This window comes from Pyrus communis, chromosome 10, assembly GCF_041283825.1.
Source record: "Pyrus communis isolate YQ-2024b chromosome 10, ASM4128382v1, whole genome shotgun sequence".
Lineage (NCBI taxonomy): Eukaryota > Viridiplantae > Streptophyta > Magnoliopsida > Rosales > Rosaceae > Pyrus > Pyrus communis.
In genome coordinates, this window is record NC_142574.1 from 21,741,474 (window position 1) to 21,763,288 (window position 21,815).

Here is a 21,815-nt window from a genome sequence, read left to right on the forward strand (position 1 = left end):
TTCATGTGTTGTGATGAGAAGTGAGAGAGAAGATAGCTATACATTTTATTAGGGTTTGTGGGGACTGGGAGGCCACACGCTCACAGCAGAGGAGCCAGACTGCTTGAGCACAAAACGATCAAACATCATGCGTTTCACGGATTTTCTCTTGGCGGGAAACACACTTCCAGCTTTTGGCTTGAAGCATGAGCAGTTCTTCATCATCTCCTCTTCTGTTGAGTTCAGCTTCATCTTCATAGCTTTCTCTGATTCTTTCCGGTCATTCACATCTGGGTTCTTCTGCTGCTTCAGCCCCTTTTCTGCAGCTCCTTCAACATATTCCCTTACTGCCATCTCTCTCTCTCGTGTGTGTGTGTGTGCGTGTGAGAGAGAGAGATGTTTTTGCATTTGTGTTTGTGGGTCGCCTCGCTTCCTCTGCGGGGTATAAATAATGAAAAAGAACACGATGACCACGATATCAAAGAGCAAGTGCGCAATTTAAAGAGAATATAGCTACGGGGCGGATGTCCATTGGTGGGGAACACCGCTTGCCTTAATCTTTTGAGAGTTAGCGCGTTAATACTTGTCCCATTTTAGTTTTGGAAAGATTGAGTAGTATATTCAATTCTAAATAAGAACAAAGGGAATTATATCTACTTTTTTTCTCAAACTCAAATCACCTGATTCCTTGTGTTCTTATTCACCAGACATGCTTAGCTTTTTAGAGAAACTTTGCCAACACAAATTGATACTTGATTCCTTGTATTTTACTATATATATATATATATATATATATAATTTTAAAATAAAAAAATAAAAAAACTTGTATTTTGATTCTTAAATCCTACTAGAAAAATATTTGTTAAATGAACGTAAAATGGTAAACCAACAAGATTAAGTTGTAAACAGAAAACGTTAACCTTTTTTTTTTGCTCTTTGTTATAAGCAGCTGTCAATCTTAAATATAAATATACATGCATGAGCTTGAAACATGACACTAGATAAAGTTTGAAGAACGTGAAAAGAGGGTAAAAAAATAGAAACTATGAAGTAAAAGTAGGAACAATTTGAAAGATGAATGGTTCACAATCACTATTCTTATTACACATGATAATTTTGAAAGTTGGTTTTTGAGATTATTATAAACAATCGAGTTAGATTGAACATTGACATTTTATACCGTCTTCTTTATTTATAAAGTATCTTTAATTTGATTGATAATAATAGCTTTGGAAGCATCAGCCATATCTAATCAAAGCTTTAAGAATCTTATTGACAACGTACGTCGAATTGAATTAGAAAAATTCTTTTTGACGAAAGAGGTAGCTGAGGAAGCTTCCTTCTTGAAACTTCTTTATCAACATAAAGGAAGTGAGATTTCCATATGTGAGCTTGCATGAGCAGTGAGCTTGAGAAATGACAAGGAAATTATCTCACATTGTTTGGTTGGTGCCACTTTACAAGTCATTGACTCATTGGATTTGGAGGTCGTCTTCTTCATCTTCTTCTCACTTTACTTTCTTGCAATCAGATAGTAGTAAAATTTAAATGAAATTTGCATGTACCTGAAACTTCATCGGAGGCATATGAACGGCAATGTCGATCGATATTCGCGTCAGGAGAGATATTCCCAAATGCCAATGAAAAATACTAAAGATAGCATGCATGCAGAGGAAAGAGTGGATTTCAAGATGAACGAACCAGACCTAGCTAGATCAAAATAATAAAAAGAGAGAGAAGAAACAAAAAAAAACTCAGGATTCTAGTTTGGAAGGTGAAGCATGTATATTCTAGTTCGCTTTGAGTCCAGACCGCAAATATCTTGTTGGAAGGCTCCATTAGTGTTGCGGTAGGCCGCGACATCCCAGCCATCTGCATAAGGATAAAGCACCAACAGCGATGGAAGTAAGGCAATGTCGCTCGTACACTGAGATTGTATTGTGTTTGCTCTCCGCACAGATCCATCGGCATTCAATTAGTCAAAACAAGTGTGGTTTTGATAGCTTGTGCTAACAGCTATCACCTATATGATACCAGCACAATGAACGCTTGAACGACATTTTGTTTTGGAAAATTATCGGACAAGAAGTCTTTAAAAATCAAAGTAATTATAAAACAAGTGGCAAGGACAATTAACGGAAAAAGTCCATAATATAAAAAGCATAACAGCAAGAAACCTGCAACAGAAGAAACCTAAGCTAATTACAAAGGTCAACTCTCCAACAGAAGAAACCTGCAAGGTTGTTGCTTTAAACAAGTGTTTATTTAGCATCGTTTGACACAAGATTGTTGCTTTATACAGTTCTAGCGTTGCATAGCTCATCAACTGAATCCCCTCTTTCAAAAACTGCAGCAGCCCCCATACCTGAGCCTGCAACAAGGACACACGCTTAGTTGCGTTTCATATTCTCATATCAAGCTCTCAATATTCTGCCTTCCTTCATAAACAAATCAAGTTGAAGGGGTGCAAAACGATACCTATGCACATGGAAATAACACCAAAGCGGTGATCCCTGCCACGACGCTTCATTTCATTCAGGAGAGTTGCTACACAACGAGCACCTAACACAAGAACAGATACAGTATTCACGTTAAATCACACAGACCCTCACTTCCTCATTGTTCAGTAAGACCAGGAAATAAACCAAATAATAGGACATTAGACACAGTGCACTCATGTTTATGTCATCACACATCAGCTTCAGCTTCACTTCATATACCTGTAGCCCCTAAAGGATGGCCTAGAGCAATAGCGCCTCCATTAACATTGACTTTTTCAGGATCAAGCCCCAATTTCTTGCAACAATAAACATATTGAGATGCAAATGCCTACAGAAAACCAATTAAACTGCTCAGCCGAACATTCTTCCAAACTAAACTACATTTATCGTGAATGTTACAGTTTTCATTAGCAATGGACTACCTCATTTATCTCAAACAGATCAATATCATCAAGCTCAAGACCAGCAGATTTCACGGCTACTGGAATTGCAGCAGCTGGACCTACTCCCATGACAGCGGGATCCACACCAACGGCAGCAAAACTCCTGCACAGAGATCATGAAGTTGCATCGAAAGTACAAAGCAAGCTGTAGTTAGTTCTTCAACATATCCATCTCATGGAAATTAACAATAGCAACGAAAAGAATTATTAAGAATTAATATAACATAACAGTATTGCAGAGTCAACTCGAGAGCCCTCATATTTTTTCTACTTGAAGCAATTAGATTGAACAGAGTTAATCAACATCATACCTGAAAACACCAAGAATAGGAAATCCCTTCTGCATAGCTAAACTTCTTTTCATGAGGAGGACTGCTCCCGCACCATCACTCACCTGGCTAGCATTTCCTGAAAGACAAAAGTAATGAACTGATTCACAATGATTGAAACAAGACGTACAAAAATCAATGTTTTAAAAAGCTCGCCTCAGGGCGCACCTAGGTGCCCTCTGAGGCTAGGCATGAGGGTTGCCGTCTCCATTTTGAAGGAGTGGGCGGAAGGCTTCGCTGGAGCTGCCTACACGGCGGAGGCGCGCCTCAGGGCATCTAGGCGTCTCTGTTTGGCTGCTTTTTTTTTAACTCCCAAACCCAAATTTTGGGTAGGGTTTTAACTGCCTTATACCTCTTCCTTGCACTATCTTCTCTCAGCCTTTTTTTCTAATTTTTATTTTTTTTTATATATAATGGATGTGTGTGCTGTCTGCATGCATTGTTATATGTGTGCTCATTGTGCTTTTCATCCTCTATTATATATATATATATATATATATATATATATATTTATATATATATAATATGTATATATATGTGTGTATATATATTTATAATATATGTGTACGTTCAGTGTGTATATTAAAAAATTTAGGTCCCATGAGGCTTTGTCTCACGTCTAGGCGGGGCTATCCCTCGGACGGCTCGCCCACAACTCGGCCTTTTAATACAATGATGAAAATATAAATTAAAAAAAAAAGTTCTTACATAAAGAAAGAGTTGTATAAAATTAAACGAAGAAACTGTCATGTGTAGCAGGCAGAATGCCTTATAAAAATCGAGTGAGAAAATACCTGCAGTTGTAGAACCATCTGGTTTAAATGCAGGCTTTAGCTTTGCCAAATCGTTCATGTTTGTATTTGGTCGGATACCATCATCCACAGAAATTGTAACAGGCCTCTCCTCTCCGGTTTTTGGGTCCACAATCTGATGATACAAATAACCAATCACAAGAAAACAAAATACAATTGTACTTATGCTAAGGCATTTTGCGAACTGAACGGAGAACTTTTTTATATTTACCTTAGTTGATACAGGGACAATTTCATCTTTGAATTTACCAGATGCTGTGGCTACAGCAGCACGCCTATGTGATTCAACCTATTCACATAAATTCATTAAATTACAGCTTCAGCATTACCAGTCTATCTAACGGTTAATAGATGTTATAACAGATATAAAAAAAAACTCACAGCAGCTCTGTCTTGCTCCTCCCGAGTCACACCATAACGTTGTGCAACATTTTCAGAAGTAATACCCATCGGAAGAAGGCAGTCGCGGGCTTGTGCAAAGATATCCACCTATTGACAACATATATCAGTTCAAAAGAACATTCCTTTCTTTATGTTAAGCAATATATCTGGTAAACAAAGAGAGTTGGAAAATACTTTAGGGTTAATTTTACGGGATCTGCCAAGTTTATCAACTGTCAATGACTCCAATCCAGCAGCAATGCCTGTATTCAAAACAAAGATCTAGTGTATTTTCTCACCTGGTGTCTAGAATAGATGGATAATCAAGAGTATTTTCTCACCGATGTCATAATATCCTGCTTTTATAGAAGCAGCTACATCAGCAACTGCCTGAAGGCCAGATGAACATTGCCTGTTGACAGTTCTGATGGGAACCGTATCTGGACAAAACCGACAAACCACAACACTATAAGCTAAAATTAATACAAAAAAAAGGCCTCCAAACATCAAATATGGTTGAAAACTTACCCGGGAAGCCAGCGTAAAATGCTGCCATCCTGCACTCAGTGGCTCTAAGTGAGCCAGGTGCCAGAACTGTACCAACAACTATATCCCCCACCTCGCTTGGGTTCAAATTTGTTCTCTCTATTACTTCCTGCATAAAAGTACACCATAGGTCAATATCTTATCCTTTTTTTTTCTAAATGCGATATTCTACTTTAAACTCGGCTTCATAGGGGCAGATACATTCATAATTTGAAGAAACACATTCATTCCTCCGGAATTGAGTTGGGAATTCAGGAATTGTATCAAACCTTTAAAACAGGTGCCAGTAAATCATCAGGTAGAGTGTCCTTAAAACCGCCTCGCTTTGCCTTGCAAATGGCAGTCCGATACGCTCTATTTAACATGATTTTCGCAGCAAGATTTCATACAGAAAAGCTATAAAGTTACAAACTTGGCTATAAATTTTATACAAAGACACAAAAAGTAGTAAAAATTAAGTAACTTTATCAGTCAGTTTAAATCACTCACGCCACAATCACTACATCGTCTCCAAAAGCAGCTGTTCTATGGTAGGCAGCACCATCTCCAGCTGCACATATCGAAGCCTAACAAAACAATTCAGAAGAAAATAAATTAAAATCTAAAAACAAAAATATTTACAAAAATGAAGAAGTCAACAGAAAAGAAAGTGGATATAAACTTACAGAAAGAGGATCAGATTCATAATTGGAAGAAGAAACAGAAGAATTGGGTCTCAAATGCTGCAGCAGAACCCTCTGTCTGTTCATTGCTTTATCCATCTCTCTCTCTCTCTCTCTCTCTAGAAAATGGAATTTGCAGAAACCTCTTCGATCAATTAAAATTTGTGGAGCAGAAAAAACATATGCAATGGTTTGTGGGATTTTATAGGAATTATGATTAATGACGTCGACCTCTGAAATTTATAGGACAAAAAGAGACCAACCCACTTAGTCAAGTTGTGAAATAAAGGCACTGATATTAATATGTTATACTCCATCGCTGAAGACCAGCAGAAGAACCAATCACAATTTTATAATAAATATTTATTTTTGTTGGATCTCTTTTCGGAAAATACAAGGAGCCAACTCCCACGTTTTTCACTGAAACCTATTATTGTTCTTTTCGAAAATGATTTACACGCATTTTTTTATTTTATTTTGGTTTATTCAATTCATATGCTAAAATCAAACATGAGTTTGCAAAGAAAAAAAAAAATAAGCGTATGAAAATTACTTTCTACAATACAACTCAGTTGAAACTCGCTCTCCCCAACTACTTTTTATGTTTTTTTTATTTTGAACAAATGATGTTATATACATTAATGAGGAAGGTTTGGACCGAGGGTTATCAATAATATTATTTAAATTTACCTTTGCGAGAATCAGATCTAAAACCTCTCACTTACAAATGAAAAAAATATCATTCGATCGTAATACTAAGTGACTACTTTTTTTGTGTTTTACCAAAACTCAATTTGGAAACCATTATGAATTCCCACTTGAGGCCAATTTTGAAAAAACATTTGGTAGGTGTGAATCATTTTACTATGGGCTTGACAGAGACCAAAATCATTGATTGATGGCTGCGGTGCAATTTCGTTTTCCATACTTTTTTATTTACAAAAAATATAGATGTATGTAGAAAAATATTAAGGAGACTCGACTTTAATATTATAAAATATTGTACTAAAACATAGACCTGTAAACGGGTCGGATTTATTGGGTTTGGGTTGAGTTCAATCCGACAGCTAAGTTAACGGATCATCCGAACCCAACCTGTTAACAATTATTATTATTATTATTTTTTCTTTTTTTTTGCATAGAGTTAATTTTTGGTTGTTAAGACTTGACTGAAATTACTAAAACATCCTCAACTAACAGGTGCTAACAGGTATAACGGGTTGACCTAAAGTGATCCATTAGTTAACGGGTTGTTAACAGGTTCACCCGTTAACGATCCAACCCGTTAAGCATCCACCCAAATACTAATATTAACGAGTCGGGTTAACGGATCGGGTCCAAAATGCCATGTCTACTAAAACATGAGGTAACAGAGAGTTCATAGAGAATCACACTTCTAAAAGTCTCCTTAGCATTCTCACATATGTATAACTGATTACACGCTTTTGATAAAAATCGAAACTAGTAATAGACGACAATTCATATATAGCACGGTTTTATTTGTACACATCCTAGACGAAGAGCCACCATCATCAAAGGTTGGTGAACGCACATTTTACAGATCAAGAAAAGAAAAGGGGCAAGGTAAACCAAACAAAGGACAAGGTAAACCAAACAAAGCTCTATGATTTCTGTGTATATATACATGTGGAGAATCGTTTCTTCCGCAAAAATACATGGACACCAAACTTAGCGGAAAAACTGTAGATCGTCTCTTGCTCGCATGCTAGGATGACCCGGGCTTGTCTTACAAAAGAATCAAAAAAATTATGTAGCCTTTTCATCAATAGAAGAAAATCAATAGACCGTCGAATTGTGGGGATGAACTGCTCGGCGTCAAAGTTTTGATCCTCAACCGGAAGGGTTTCCACTGGTGATGTTATATAATTATGGTACCTGACAAAAATGTCAAACCTTGGCCTTCATCTGTCTCGTCTGATTGCTAGGTACCTTCACCTGAAGTGCGCTGGACATAGCTCGCAACCTATTAGTAATCTCGGTGAATGATGGACGGATGTCAGGATCAGGTGACCAGCACTGCTCCATCAGGTTCTTCCACTCGGAATCACAGCGTTCCGGAATTGGAGGTCGAAGAATGTTCTTCACAATCCCACCTTCGTTCACAAGTTTCCAAATCAGTAGAAAAAATGATATAAAGATACAAAGTGTCCCATACTAATCCTAATTCAAAGCAAGGGAAAGATGCTCAAAACAGATACAAAGATATTTTTCGTCAGCAAAATTTCTTTTATAAAAGAAACATTTTATTTCCCCTTCAATCATCACATAGGTGGACTTTCATTCGCAATCAGTACGGATGATAACTAGGTCCATGACATAAACTTACCAATGATGGCACCGCAATGCATATTGGCATATGGTTCCTCCCCGGTCAAGATCTCCCATAGTGAAATTCCAAATGAGAAAACATCAACCTGTCAAAGTTAATTCAATAACGTTAATTACTAAACAAACAATTCTAATTCAATAACGTTAATTACTAAACAAACAATTCCTTACATTGCTCACATATATATAAAGTCATACTTACCTTCTCGGAAACCCGGCTGCTGCTGCCATTTAACAGTTCTGGTGCCATCCAAGGAAGAGTCCCTCGCACACCACCAGATACCAAAGTATTGCGTTTGATTCTCGATAAACCAAAATCTCCAACCTAAAAGATCAATCCCCAATCACCAGTATTTAAAAAAAAAAAAAATTAAAAAAAAAAAAAAATCTTTCATCCAAGTCCCCAGGGAAAAAAAATCAAATAAAGAAAGAAACATTTTGATACGGGGCTAAAATTTCACATAAAAGGTTCCTTTACAAACATCACATTCTGACTTCTACCCTCCATATAAGAGAAAATTCCCATTGGATCTACCCAATTCGATCAGCCGGGAAACTTTTGGCACTGTAATAGTGTACCTAGTTTTAACAAATTTTCCAATTCTGCATTAAAGACTACAAAGGAAAATGCTTTCTAATAATGTGCTTTTACATCGATCCCTGAACATGTAACTTGGTTCCAGACTAACTTACCTTGCATATAGGTCGTTGAGGATCCCTCAAGTTCACTAGCAGATTGTCACACTTCAAATCAAAATGAACAATATTCTTTGAATGCAAGTATTCCATGCCAAAAGCAGCATCCATGGCAATTATAAGCTTTCTACGACGGTCAAGTGATCTGCATAAGGAATGCCACGTTCTATGATATGCATAAAAAAACAGTTAAGACGCAAAAAAGAAAAGAAATGATAGAAAAATTGCCTATTCTTTTTAAGTAGGGCATGCCTAAGTGATCCGTTCACCATGTACTCAGTTACAGTTGCCAATGTTCCTCCAGCTCCATCAGGTACTACCCCATATAATGCAACCACATTTGGATGATGGAGAGCTGAAAGGATCTGCGCCTCTCTCCAGAAGTCTTTTGTCTGATACAGTCAAATGAACAATCAACTTCACATGCATGTCAAATGAAAATTACAAATTTTAGCAAGAAATTTAAAGATTGTCCATAAGGTACCAAGATATTCCAGATAAAAATGACACCTTTGTTTTAAGGCAGACGGTGTATGTCATGATAGATGCTAAAAGCCAAAGAAAATCATATTACTCTAACATTTAATGTCACGGATTATTGTCATTAAACAACTAAAGATGTTAACTTTCCTCAACACCAACTGTGCAGGTGATGGGAAAAAATAACAAAACAAATTTGTTCAGGAAACCCACCAGTCGGTCTTGCTCTGATGATCTTCCTGCAAAACAGCTCTTTTTTATTCGCTTTATGGCAACATCTGTTCCCCGCCATTTTCCGTGATAAACAGTTCCATATGTACCAGATCCTAATTCCCGTAATTCTTCAAGATCAGCATTTTTTATAATCTGGATCACATTTAGAAGATTCAGTTGCATGAACAAATTAAACTTTTATAAATACCCACAAAGGAAAAATGCTGCAAAAATGATCTATTCACAAATCAGAGAGCATTTCAGTCATACTATTATCTCAAGAATCGACATAATTACCTCCAAAAGCAGTCAAAGATAATACGAGACATTTACACAAGAATGAGTGATTGTTGTCTCATACGTCCCCACACATCCATTTGTTATCAGTGAATATAACTCTCTCTATAGACTACATATCTATGCACATATATCAAGTCAGAATCTTGACAAAAACTTTTATCATTCGAAAGTATTGCGCTTTGTATCCCTATTCCCTCATGAGAATATAACAGGAGTCAAAACTGTGTACTCCAAATTGAGTGTTTAGAGGCAAGAGGAGTATGAACCATCTCTTCTCATCAGGCAAAAATACAATCTTAGGGATTTAGGAGACATGAGAAATTCAAACGGGAATCGTTGCATTTACCAAGAGACAATCCCATCATATGTAATCATCAGATGCTATAGTTTTTCAAGAGAATTAAAAAAATAATGAACTCTCCTCAACATTCAACAACCCCAAGAAACCTCTTCAAGAAATTTGTTATATAGAATGTTTCAACATATGCTGGCAGCAGAAGAGGCTCCAGTCAGCAGATGTGATCTTGTGTACTATGATAAACAAAAACATGTTCTAATCAAGAAGAAACTCAAGACATCAGCGGGATACCTGCAAGCCATAGATGCTGGCTTCCATTTCAGCGATCATTGCATCACTAAATGTTTCATTTTTGTTGTCTTCACCAGCCTTATCATCCTACAAATAAAACAAACAGCAATCCAAAGTTCAAACCTCCAAGTACATACATAACTTTGAAATCTGATACTCTAAACAAACTTCATCAATTTTACCTCATACTCAGACTCTTGATTGACGCTCTCCACCTCTGTTGCAGTAGGAGATATGAGATCACCAATGGGTTCGTCGAAAGCATATGGGGAACCTGGTGATGAAGACTGGTTGCCAGAAGTAACACCATTAGTTATGTCTTCCACATTTATCACCGACTCCAACTTATTTTTATCATTCCTCATTGTTGGGGGTTTTGTTTGTGCCAAACTAACATCTTCGACATGTGAGCTCAACTTCTCAACATTCTTGTCAGGGTAATTTACAAAGTCATCATCGAGGAGAGAGACCTGTCTTTTAAACACAGCATCTTGGGCTGGATTAGGCAACACCATGTGGTCACTCTTTTCCAGCACAGGATCGTGAAGAACTGTCATTGGATGCATATTTGCAGAGTTTATAAGCAGGGGTTCTTGGAAACCCATATCTTTTTGACTTGCAACAAGTTGTGGTTGTGCAGGCTCATTGGAAACTGAGCCATTGGACAACCCTGAGATGAGATTAGCCAAAGAATTTTCACCACGAGAATGCTGTTTAGTGCTTGGAAATATGCCTCCAACTTCAGAATTCCTAGCCCCTGAAACATCATGTCCTTGTTCACCACTAGGCATCTCTGCCAAAGCACAGTCCTGATCATTGGCAGTTCTTTGACTCATGACAAGAAGATCAGCAGGGGTTTTGTCGCACTGGAAGCTTTGTGAATCCTCCACCTTGTTGTTTACCAACGGTTTCAAATTAATTGCTTCAGGAACAACAACCCCAGAGGCAAAAGTAGATGATGGGTTGGGAATAATATTAGGAAATCCATTCCGATAATCAACTCCAGTGGCAGGTGATCTTGTCCCATAAAGGGTTTCATCTTGATGTAAGAAGGGATCCTTTTGATTGACCTTCTTTGTCAGCTCCAAAGTCAGAGAATCTTTCTTTTTAGCTGTCCGGTATTTTTCATGAAAACCACCATTACATTTGGGAGTATGTTCATTCTTGCCCAGTGATTCTAAACATGGAGATGAATTCGGCAAATCCAGTCTGCTCTGCAATCCTATCAACTCCATACCATGTAACTGGTTGTGTAACCGAGGATTCAAAGATTCAATATTGTCATGCAGTAGGGTCCGCTTTTCTTGTGAAATACCTGAGTTCAGCAGCAATGACGATTGAGCCTTTGCAAAACTTAAGGGGGACAACGAGCTTATTCCTTCTTGTGAACAGTATACAGACCTCCCTCCATTCTCATGCAGTTTTGAATCTGAATACGCATGATGCATGCCACGATGACAATCAACATAATCATTAGATTCTGACAACATAATCTTTGAATCTTCTTGGAGTGAGATAGGCTCAGGAGGACATATTCTTTCCTCATGCACTGGCCTCTCACGGGAGAATCCATCAAAATCACCAACCTTTTGACCGCCAGCTAAAGTAGACATGGGATCTTTGCCGGGATTGTGGTTGAGACTATGTCCTCCATGGTATTGGCCCGGTTGAGCATCATCAGCTTGCTTATAAGGGTGGTGATAGTCCATAACAGTTACTGCCCCCTGTGGATGAATTTTATAACCTTCCGTGCTATTGCTGGAGTTCTCTTGTGGTGGTTGAGCACTTATAAAAGAACTGCTACTCTCATTACTACCCTGGCAAGAGTTTAGACCATGTGATTGTAAATGAACACCCTTGGAACCTCCTCGCTGATTCAGAATTAGAGAAAAGGGAGATTGAATGGCAGATCGAGTAATATTCTGGGGTTCACTTAAAATTTGATTGGGATGCAAAGCTTTAAGGTCACTCTTAATCTCCATTGGGAATAGGACAGTCTTGGTTCCCTGTTGACTTGCTTCAGTAGTTGAATTCTGCCCTCCACTGTTTTTCCTAGGACTAGGACCTATCATGCCATTTACAGCAGCAACATACTGGTAATCAGGGTTACATTGCTGTATGCTATCCACCTCAAAGGAAGATGTGTTTTCAGATTCACCTAAAGGAATCAAAAAGATTCGAGGTCTCTGAGAACCCTCATGCCTTTCGAGTCCATGGTACTCCTCCATCATATTTTGAAGATCTTCATCTGAAGACATGGATATAAGAGAATCAAGATCCTCACTTGGGAGCTGGTACTTGATTGTATGAGGCTGGTTGCAAAAACTGGTAGTTTTCTTCACAAGCTCTTCCCATGAAATACTTTTCCTGAAGGAAATAATGCGCGTCTCTCCCCCAACATATCTGAGTTTTCCATCGCTAGGCCTGGGCAAGATTTTTCCACCAAAACTGCAAAGAAACTTCATCTTCCCAGATTGAGAACCATCCACCGCTCCTGACCCATTGACAGTGTTGGAATGAGGGGATTCAGACATAAATATAGGTAAGGAAGTTGGTCCAAAACCAACTCTGTCAACATTCAGTTCTCCAATAGCCTTCCTTGATCCTTGTCCGCTATCAACCTCCTCCCTGTTGCATCTGCCTAACTTGTCAACACAAGCCTCGCTTTCAATATCTTTACACAACCCTTTTGCCGAGACAAACTCAGACGTATCAGATGCACACTCATAATCCAGTCTTCTCAACCCCAGAAGACCAGTACAATCCTGATATCCCAGCTGCTTATTCTTATTATAATTCAACACAACCCCATTTTCACGATTTTCAACCATATCAGACACAGCAGGAACTCTTCCTGCAGCAGAACGATCCTGAAGAAACTCCATGGAAAATTCCTCACCTGTCTGTACAGAGACATTCTTATGTATATTCTTTACTGTTTTTGGGACAACAAACTTCGCCTCTCTCTGGATCCATTGACCTGATGGGCCAGGCACCTCATTGGTCATGGTATCAAACAAGTGCTCGGACCTACTTAGCTGCATAAGAACAGTCACTCAACTACCTGATACCCTCTCCTTAAAATTGGAAACTTAAGACCAGGCATACAAATCACTCTTCATATCACAAAAGTTCAACCCGAACACTTCTCTTTCACATACTGATCAAATAAATGTCTTTTTCCATTACAACAAAATTTTCGGCAGACCACAATCAATTTCAGAAACCTTGTACATTATCACCCTATACTTTCATAATCAAGAAGTAATATAGTATCTCTATGATCAAATCACCAAACTGACACTGCGAAACCCCAGCTATCTATATATGTTTTATTCAATTTCACCGTGTATAATGACAAAATAATTATCATTCACATACTGGACTAGAAGAAGCTGAAACCAGCCAATAAGAACAATTCAAAGTCCAAGAACCCAACTTCTCCTAAGAATCTATGATTTCCTGCACAGTCACAGATCCAAAACACAATTTCCCTAAGAACCGATCATTTAAAACAATCACACATCATTCAAATTACAGATAACATGTTGAAAGTAAAGCTAAGCATACCAAAAACAGCACAAAATCAAGAACAAATTCCAAGTGGGCATGCTTACAACTGAGATAGGTACCGATTAAATTCCAAAAAAAATCGAAAGAAATCTAGAATTGCAGGGAAAATTTGACATTTTACGGTACCTGTGTGTTGCAGTTGGGTTTTGGGAGCTGGAAAGCTGTCATTTGTGTGAGGGGAGGGAAGGAGGAAGAGAAAATTGGTGGAATTCGGGAAATTTGAGGGAATTGGATTTTGGAGAGATGAAAGGGGACCGTGGCTTACGCCCTACAGGTCCAATTTCGGGCGTCGGAAAGTGACATTGCCGAGTACGAAGCGGTATCGACCCACCCGAGGAGAAATTTTTACATTATCATGAGTACGGATGCTACATCGTATATTTTATGTTTTTACGTAAATGGTGAAAAAGTTTAATTTTTAAGTTATTATTTTTTTAACACACATAATTTACCATTTATATAAAAATACGTGATGTATCATCTCGTATGACAATCATATTGAAAAATCTCTCCTATCCAAGATATTGCCTTTTAACTATATCAATAACAATACATGTAATGTTTATTTTACTAGCGATAAGATAATTTACGTTAAAATATTAAAAATTGCGGAAGATGAATTCGAACATAAGACCTTGAATGCAAAGGTTCTTTATTAAGTGAGTTACAAGTCACTTAACATATATATTGTTGCCACTAAATACTACAGTCTGGTAGTATTCATCTTCACTTGGAAATGAGAGTTCTTATGTTCAAAACTCGTTGATGGCAAATTCGATACCAAATTAGGCTGCCTATTGTGTGGCTTATCCGAACTCCATGTCCTTAGTGTAAAAATATTGATGTATTATAAAATAATAAAACATATGTATTGTTATTTCATTTATTCATTTATTTTATTTTGAATGTTCGCTTTAATCTTACATGGAATTCTTGTTTTTTTTATTTTTATTTTTTACAAAACGCTATATATTTTAAACAAGTGTAATGTATGGAAGAGATTTGAACTTTAGTGCAAAATAGACTTGCAACTTATCGAAATAAAACGACTACATTTACAGTTTGACTGATACTAACTACTCTTTTATTGTCGTAGATTAATTTAGACATGAAATTGAAACATGAACAAATACGTGGTTTTGAATGTTAATTTGTAGTAGTAGCACGCCTGCATGCATGGCAACATTGACAAAGATATAAAATAGGAGAAATTAGGTTTTCATCCCTCTTTTTCAAACTCCATTGATTAAAACATTATTCCTTTTCAATTTTTAATCAAAGTCCTTTGGTTTTAATAAACATCACTAATTATTTTAGTAATAAAATATTTTTCATATCAAGATAATTAAATTAAATTTTATTTCTAAATTATTCATTTAGTGTTAGAAACGTTACATTTGATATATTTATATTTATGGCTAAATTTTGTATCACTTCTTTTCTATACTGATTGAAATTTCGTTGCTGTGTCAGAAGAGAAGAAGGATAGCTATACTAATTCGGTATACTCTAAAGACACCCTCGGTACCACTATTGAAGATCCCACTTAAATTCAATCTCAGTAAATCATATATTTTTATTTTTAGTTTGTATCCATTTTAATTTGCAACCCTTTTTTAAAATTGTGCCAATTTTCTATTCAATTTTAGTTTGCACCCATATATTAATTTATTTTTGTGACCATATTTTTCAAACTTTTACTTTTACTCATATTTTTTTGACCTTTTATTTGTACCCATAATTTATTAATAATGTATCCATTTGTCTTTAAAAATGTACCACTTTGTTATATGTAAAATGTGCCCCTTTTTTTTTTTCTAAGTACCATCTCTTTTGTGTAAAATGTACCAATTGTTTATATATATGAAATGTACCCATTATATAAAACGTATCACTGTTTTTTTTGTATAAAATGTACCTACTTTTTGTATGTAAAATGTATTGTATAAAAATTACCAATTTTTTGTATGTAAAATGTCATTAATACAAATAATTACAAATCAAGGGTTTTATTTAAGTATATTTTTTTAAAATATTTTTAACAAATTATGGATTTTATTTAAAATCTCATTAATATAAATAACTACAAATATCAAATTTTAATTTAAAAATTATAATAACCTACACAGAAATGCATTATTGCATTAATTTCAGGGACTTCAATCAAAAACCAAAAACCAACAAGGTTTCAATCAAAGAACGTTGATAAATAGGGATCGCATCCAAAATCACCCTATAAAATAACAAACCAATATATGCCTGTTGGGGGTTGTATCCGTTTGTTGTTTAAGTATGTGTTTAAGAACAATATATGGCTAGTCGAAAGATAAATAGGAGTTGCTACTCAAAACTATTCATTACCGATTTATAGAACATCTTGTTTATAATCGGAACCGTTCATATTACAAATCACTCTAAAGACCATCTATGCAAAAATCAATTAAAACTAAGATCGTTTAGTCATCTAATTGTGAAAAACAAATGAACGGAATTGGTAAAAGTATTACGAAGCATCTATATATTTGTTACAATAAATTAACTGAATAATCTTATTTTTAATTCATTTTTTTGTAGAAATATTTGTTTCAATGTGATTCACACTAAGAATGATTTTGATTGATTAGTTAGGTTGTCGATGGCTTTTTGGCTGGCAAGATAGTTAGTGGCTCCACCCAAGTCAAAGGTGTCAACATTCCAACACCGACTTGTTTTTTTTTTTTCCTCAAAGTTTGACTTTGCTAACTTTGAGAATATATTGTGTTGACTTGACTGTTAGCCAATTAGATGTTGTCTTGTCAAGCATGAGAATGGCTTATACCAATCGTGTGCACTATTATCATGTCATTGTGAATTAATAAAATTATGTTAATTGTGTTATTAGCTAACGAGTATTGTTGCAGTTGGATTCATGAAAAAAAAAATTAGAAAGTGAGTTCACGGGAGGTACAATTAAGTCGTGATGAATGTAGAACTCTATTCTCGTTGCATCTCAACAATAGCACATGCAGTGTCAAAAAAAATATGTTCAGTTTTTTCGATAAGTCATTTCGTTGAGCACTTGACTAACCTTTATCATTTCGTGCTTAGCGTACATCCCCGCTCTTTAGTGCTCTTTTAATTGCGTATTTCGATCAATATTGTTATAGCCAATAAAACTAAGAGTTAAATCATATAAGTATAGGGCCAAGAGCTTCAATTTATAAGATAATTGGGATGAGGGAGTTAGTGGACCTTTTATTACTTTACAAAACGTTGGGTGATTTCAAACAATTCTAAAAAAATGGTGTCATTTATCTAACAACATATAAGTTTTTCCTATGTTCTTCTTCGTGAGCTGCCATAAGCTACTATGATATCTACCTCCCAGTGATCTTAGACAAGAATTGAGTGATGAGTTGCATGAAGAGGTGTCGATGTTGTTTGACTTTTACTAAACTTGTCCATTTCACGGAATTAAAAAAAAAAAATAGAAGAAGAGATATTTTGGGGCAATTTTCTCAAATTAATTAAAACCAAGTAAATTTTTTGTCCATAACAAAAAATTTGAGAGAGGGCACATGCCTCTATGGCCTTCATAAGATTCGCCACTAGTTATAGTCATCTACTTGGAGTCTGGGGAGTCTTGGTGGTACCCTATAAAGTTTGGAGCTTTGATTTTTGCTGAAGATTGATCATATTTGAGTGCACAAATGTGACATCATGATTGACTAAGAACATGCATTTGGCAATCAAATAATGGGTGCATTTTTCTCACCATCCTCAAGTGGTGGTAGTGCTCACCACCCTACTTATTATTATTGGATGAGTTTAAATTTTGAGATTTGTGTATATGCACTACACAGATCTCGAAATTTAAACTCATCAATTGGTGATAAGTAAGGTAGTGAGCATCACCATCACTTAAAGGTGGAAAGCAAAAACATTCTCTTTAAATAATGGCTAATTACTCCGAGTTACTTGCATATGACTAAGTTAAAGCTAAGTAAGCAATTGGATCATGAACATTTTAAGGCATGTAAATCCCACCAACCACAAGTCAAAATATTGGTAATAAGCACTAACAATACCGAGAATGATGATCACTTACTATGTCAACTCCATGCCCCATCAAATTGGAATTATTGGTTTATGATATATGTTATTTTAGTGGAACCTCTAGAATTTTCCTTTGGCATGAAAGATGAAGTCCACACACTACTTTGGACAGTTCTTTTGGCTCCCTATCATGCTTAACCTTTTTTGCATGAAAGATGAAGTCCACACACCACGTTCAACTTTGATACTATGGATGAGATTACGTTAATGGACCCCATGTGTGGAGTTTTATCTTAAAAAGTCTTAATGCAATAGATATGTTGACGCCTATTTTAAATTGTAGCTAGATTATTGTGTACTTCTCCTATGTAAGATCATGCATTTCATTCATTCAACCTGCATTGTACCAAACTACGCCAACAAGAATATATTCATAAATGCTATTTTTTGGAATAAAACTTGAAATTAGAGAGCAGAATATGGTATATGGGATTAGTGATAAAAAGTCTTCTTGAGTGCAAGATGTTGCCCAAATCACTTCACCTTTTCCTTTCATACCAAGAACACCCTTCTATCCTTAATCTTATTAGAAGACTTTCTCAAGCAACTTTCCCCAATGACTAATTGTAGATGGAAGTTAATTTCGAACACCTATTTGCTATTTTTTTTATACACCTCTATTTATTTTTTTGCTTATGAATTGAAAAAATTAAAGGTGAATCAATCGGCATAAATAAACAAGGGTGTGCGTTAGAAAGAAAAAAAAAATGAGCATGTAGTCATTTCCCAAAAGTTTTTGAAATGTCATATGAACTTATAGACATTTTTCAATTTGTCATATGAATTAAAATTTTAAGCGGTTTGCCATATCAAATTTCTGAATTAATTTGTCATCTCACCTTAACTCCGTTAAGTTTCCATCCAAAATAAGTTTGTGTTCAAGGTTATTTTAGAATTTTGACCTCCTTTTTTCACAAGTTTATTTATTTATTATTTTATACATAAGTATATGTACACTAGGGAGAATAAATTGGTTTTGAACTTTTGACATTGTTTTCACAAGTTCTGTACTTCTCTTTGGTATGAACCCATAAATTTTGGCTAGTAAAAAAGATATGTCATGTTTGTTTCAAAAATTATGGTGAACTAAATGAAAATTTTGGCTAAACTAAGATTACTTGATCAACATACATAGAGCAATTAACAATTTAAAAGTGGAAGCTAACTCATATGCACTCATAATAAAAAAAAATATATTACTCATGAAAAACCTAGTAGTATGGTGAACCAATACTTAACTCAAATTCCCAAGAGAGGGTTGAGAATTCACTATACCTTTGTAGATCCTTTTGCATTTGCAAAGGTTGTTCACTCAAAGTGAGGGTCTTCATTCCTTTGGTCTATTTGGCTCATTTGGATCTTTGGCTTCTTGAATTTGGATGGTAGAATAGGAATCCCCAAATTTTTCAAAAGAGGGAGCCTCTAAGTCTCCACACCAAGGAGAGATGTGAGGAAGAGATGAGTGATCAAGGGAGATGAAGATGCTAGTTTTCCTCTTATGGTCGCTGACCTTCTAGAGAGAAAATAGAGAGTTGTTTTCCTTCATGAAAATCCTAATAAGGCTGAGGCTTCTAACTCCCCTTTTGCAGTCACCCTTTAAGTGATTTAAGAGAGAAAAACTCACTGGGCCCTATAGCTGGCCTTGTAGTTTCATTGGGCCTTTGGGTCCTTTAAGTTTTAAGTTGTCATACAGCTTATTAATGGGCTTGACAGTTCAAAGCCCATTAGGTCACAAAACTTAAACTAACTTATTCGTTTGATTAATTAACTTATTAATTAATTATAGCCATAGCAATTAAACTATTTAATTGTTCTTACTCAACCCCGTTATATTTTTCAATCTCTACCTCACATAGTGTATGATCCATTAGTTTCTAATTAGCGAGGTAATGAGCAATTAGAACTCTTACTTATCTATTGTGAATTGAAACTATCTTTTAGTTCTCCCTTTAAATGAAGATTAGTTGTCACATCCCAGCCCAGGGTCCACCACATCCCGGACCCGCTCCCTACCTAGCACGAGGCCTTTTGGGAGCTCACTGACTTTGGGTCTCATGGGAACTCCGAAGTTAAGCGAGTAGCGTTTGAGAGCACTCCTACGATGGATGACCCACTAGGAAGTTCTCGTGTGAGTTCCCAGAAACAAAACCGTGAGGGCGTAGTTGGGGCCCAAAGCGAACAATATCATGCTATGGTGGTGGAGCGGGCCGGGGTGGTGGTGGACCCCGGGCAGGTCAACGTTGACTTTGACCGTTGACTTTTTGGGTTTTCATATGGGACCCCTCATAGGCTAATTTCGACGTCCTGAACCCGTTTCCAATGTCTGTTTTCCCAAATTCAATCGTTTGAGTAGAGTTTGACTAAATGTACCATTTATGTGGTTATGGGCAATTAATTGTGGTGTTTTCGTCTTCCCTAGTTGCGTGGCTCTTCGGCAGCTAAGTACTGTGAGTGGACCCCTTCTAAAAATGCATGTTTTGATAGTAGAAATGCATACATGAAAAACATGATTTGATGACTATGTTTTATGAAACGTTTTATGAGATAACATGCTTACTGAGACTACTTTGAATTATTACTATTTTTCCTATAACCCGTGGTTTTATAGAATATCTGATGGATGACGATATGATATTTAGAACATGTTTAGAACACCTCTTTATAGTATAGATGATGGATGACTTTATACTATGAAGTTACTTTTCAATATATGTATATTCAATGGTTTTGTACTTACGTAGTGGTACCTATTCCGCTACAGGACGTAGGGATAGATTCTGGTTCGTCATGGGCAACTTTTGGTGTTGGCATAGGGCCTGGAGTGTGTTTCCTCTGGCTATTAGCACAAGGACGGGGAGCCAGCATAGGGCCTGGAGTGTATTTTCCTCTAGCTGTCTGCTCAGAGACAGGGGGCCATCATGGGGCCTGGGGGTTATCGGACATTCAGTAGTGATTATTATATATACAAGTTATGATTTGAGACATTACACAACATGCTAGGTTTCGGAAAACCTATGTATATCATGATATACATGTCTTTTCATAAAACTTGGGGGTTAGTACGTTGATAACTATTTTATTTTATATATATATATATATATATATATATATATATCAACTTGGTCCACTCATGTTTGTTTTGTGCCCCCTTCAGGATTTAGAATCGAGGCATACAATCCCGACGTCAAGGCACTTCCGTATCGGCATTTTCGAGTCCTCTACGTGTAGGACCCATTCTTTTATTTATTCAATTTTATATTATTTTCCTTTAGCATTTTAGATTAGATGTGTGCTCTGAACACGTTCCTTAAATTCATATTCATTATTCTTTTTTATTTATTAGTCTTATCTATCCCTTGTTTTTAGCATTTGCACTCAATAAATAGCTTTCGTCACCGTCGAGTGTCGGCCAGCACATGCTTATCCTGGTATTTAGGAAATATCGGGATCGGGGCGTGTCATTAGTGATTTCTAATCTTTAGGACTTCCACAAGCCATGATTAACTCCTAACAATATCAATATGTTATTCTTTTCTCTCTTGGGTTGTGGGGCCCAAACGCTTTGGCAGGAGGCTTCAAGGCATCATTCATTAGCTTATCATCATTTTTTACCAACTCATGGTCAATTATGGCTCCAGGAGCTGGGATCTCCAGCTCACACTCACACCGGCACTTATTACAAATGACAACTCCTTTAATTATTACACCCTTAGGTCGATTGGGCAACCTCTCGTTGCCTTTACTTCTTTCTGTTCCCCCTTTCTTTTCTTCCCTTATGTTCAAGGTGAACTTCCTCTTGCCTCTCTCAGACCAATTGAAGTTCATCATGTTGATTGAGCCTCAGGAAAAAGGTCAACATCAATCATC

At 36.4% G+C, this 21,815-nt stretch overlaps 2 protein-coding genes across 6 annotated transcripts in view; both read right to left on the reverse strand.

Moving 5' to 3' along the window:
* The window catches only part of LOC137727907 (3-ketoacyl CoA thiolase 1, peroxisomal), a 30,516-nt gene extending 24,560 nt beyond the window's left edge, over positions 1-5,956 (reverse strand). For 3 of the 5 annotated variants that reach the window (XR_015951971.1, XR_015951972.1, XM_088677346.1), the window contains exons 1-14: positions 5,657-5,920; positions 5,481-5,557; positions 5,261-5,345; positions 4,974-5,100; positions 4,787-4,885; positions 4,641-4,708; positions 4,446-4,553; positions 4,276-4,353; positions 4,047-4,179; positions 3,235-3,331; positions 2,903-3,026; positions 2,700-2,808; positions 2,458-2,541; positions 2,254-2,350 (exon numbers count right to left, since the gene is read on the reverse strand). Coding sequence is in view for 1 of the 5 variants with exons in the window: in XM_088677346.1 (XP_088533472.1) it covers positions 2,274-2,350; positions 2,458-2,541; positions 2,700-2,808; positions 2,903-3,026; positions 3,235-3,331; positions 4,047-4,179; positions 4,276-4,353; positions 4,446-4,553; positions 4,641-4,708; positions 4,787-4,885; positions 4,974-5,100; positions 5,261-5,345; positions 5,481-5,557; positions 5,657-5,752 (1,362 nt within the window). In the remaining 4 variants the exon portion in view is untranslated. Of the gene's footprint in view, positions 1-2,026; positions 2,157-2,212; positions 2,351-2,457; positions 2,542-2,699; positions 2,809-2,902; positions 3,027-3,234; positions 3,332-4,046; positions 4,180-4,275; positions 4,354-4,445; positions 4,554-4,640; positions 4,709-4,786; positions 4,886-4,973; positions 5,101-5,260; positions 5,346-5,480; positions 5,558-5,656 lie in introns of those variants that run through there. The other 2 variants (XR_015951973.1, XR_015951970.1) reach the window with 2 other exon arrangements.
* Positions 5,957-7,096: 1,140 nt separating this feature from the next.
* Positions 7,097-14,192, reverse strand: LOC137727911 (RAF-like serine/threonine-protein kinase 20). Its single transcript, XM_068466776.2, has 9 exons — positions 13,980-14,192; positions 10,463-13,742; positions 10,281-10,367; positions 9,392-9,544; positions 8,927-9,090; positions 8,696-8,843; positions 8,205-8,327; positions 8,001-8,088; positions 7,097-7,767 (listed from the first exon to the last, which is right to left on the reverse strand). The coding sequence occupies exons 2-9, from the start codon at positions 13,322-13,324 to the stop codon at positions 7,562-7,564; spliced, it is 3,831 nt and encodes a 1,276-aa protein (XP_068322877.2). The 5' UTR covers positions 13,325-13,742; positions 13,980-14,192; the 3' UTR covers positions 7,097-7,561.
* Positions 14,193-21,815: the final 7,623 nt, after the last annotated feature.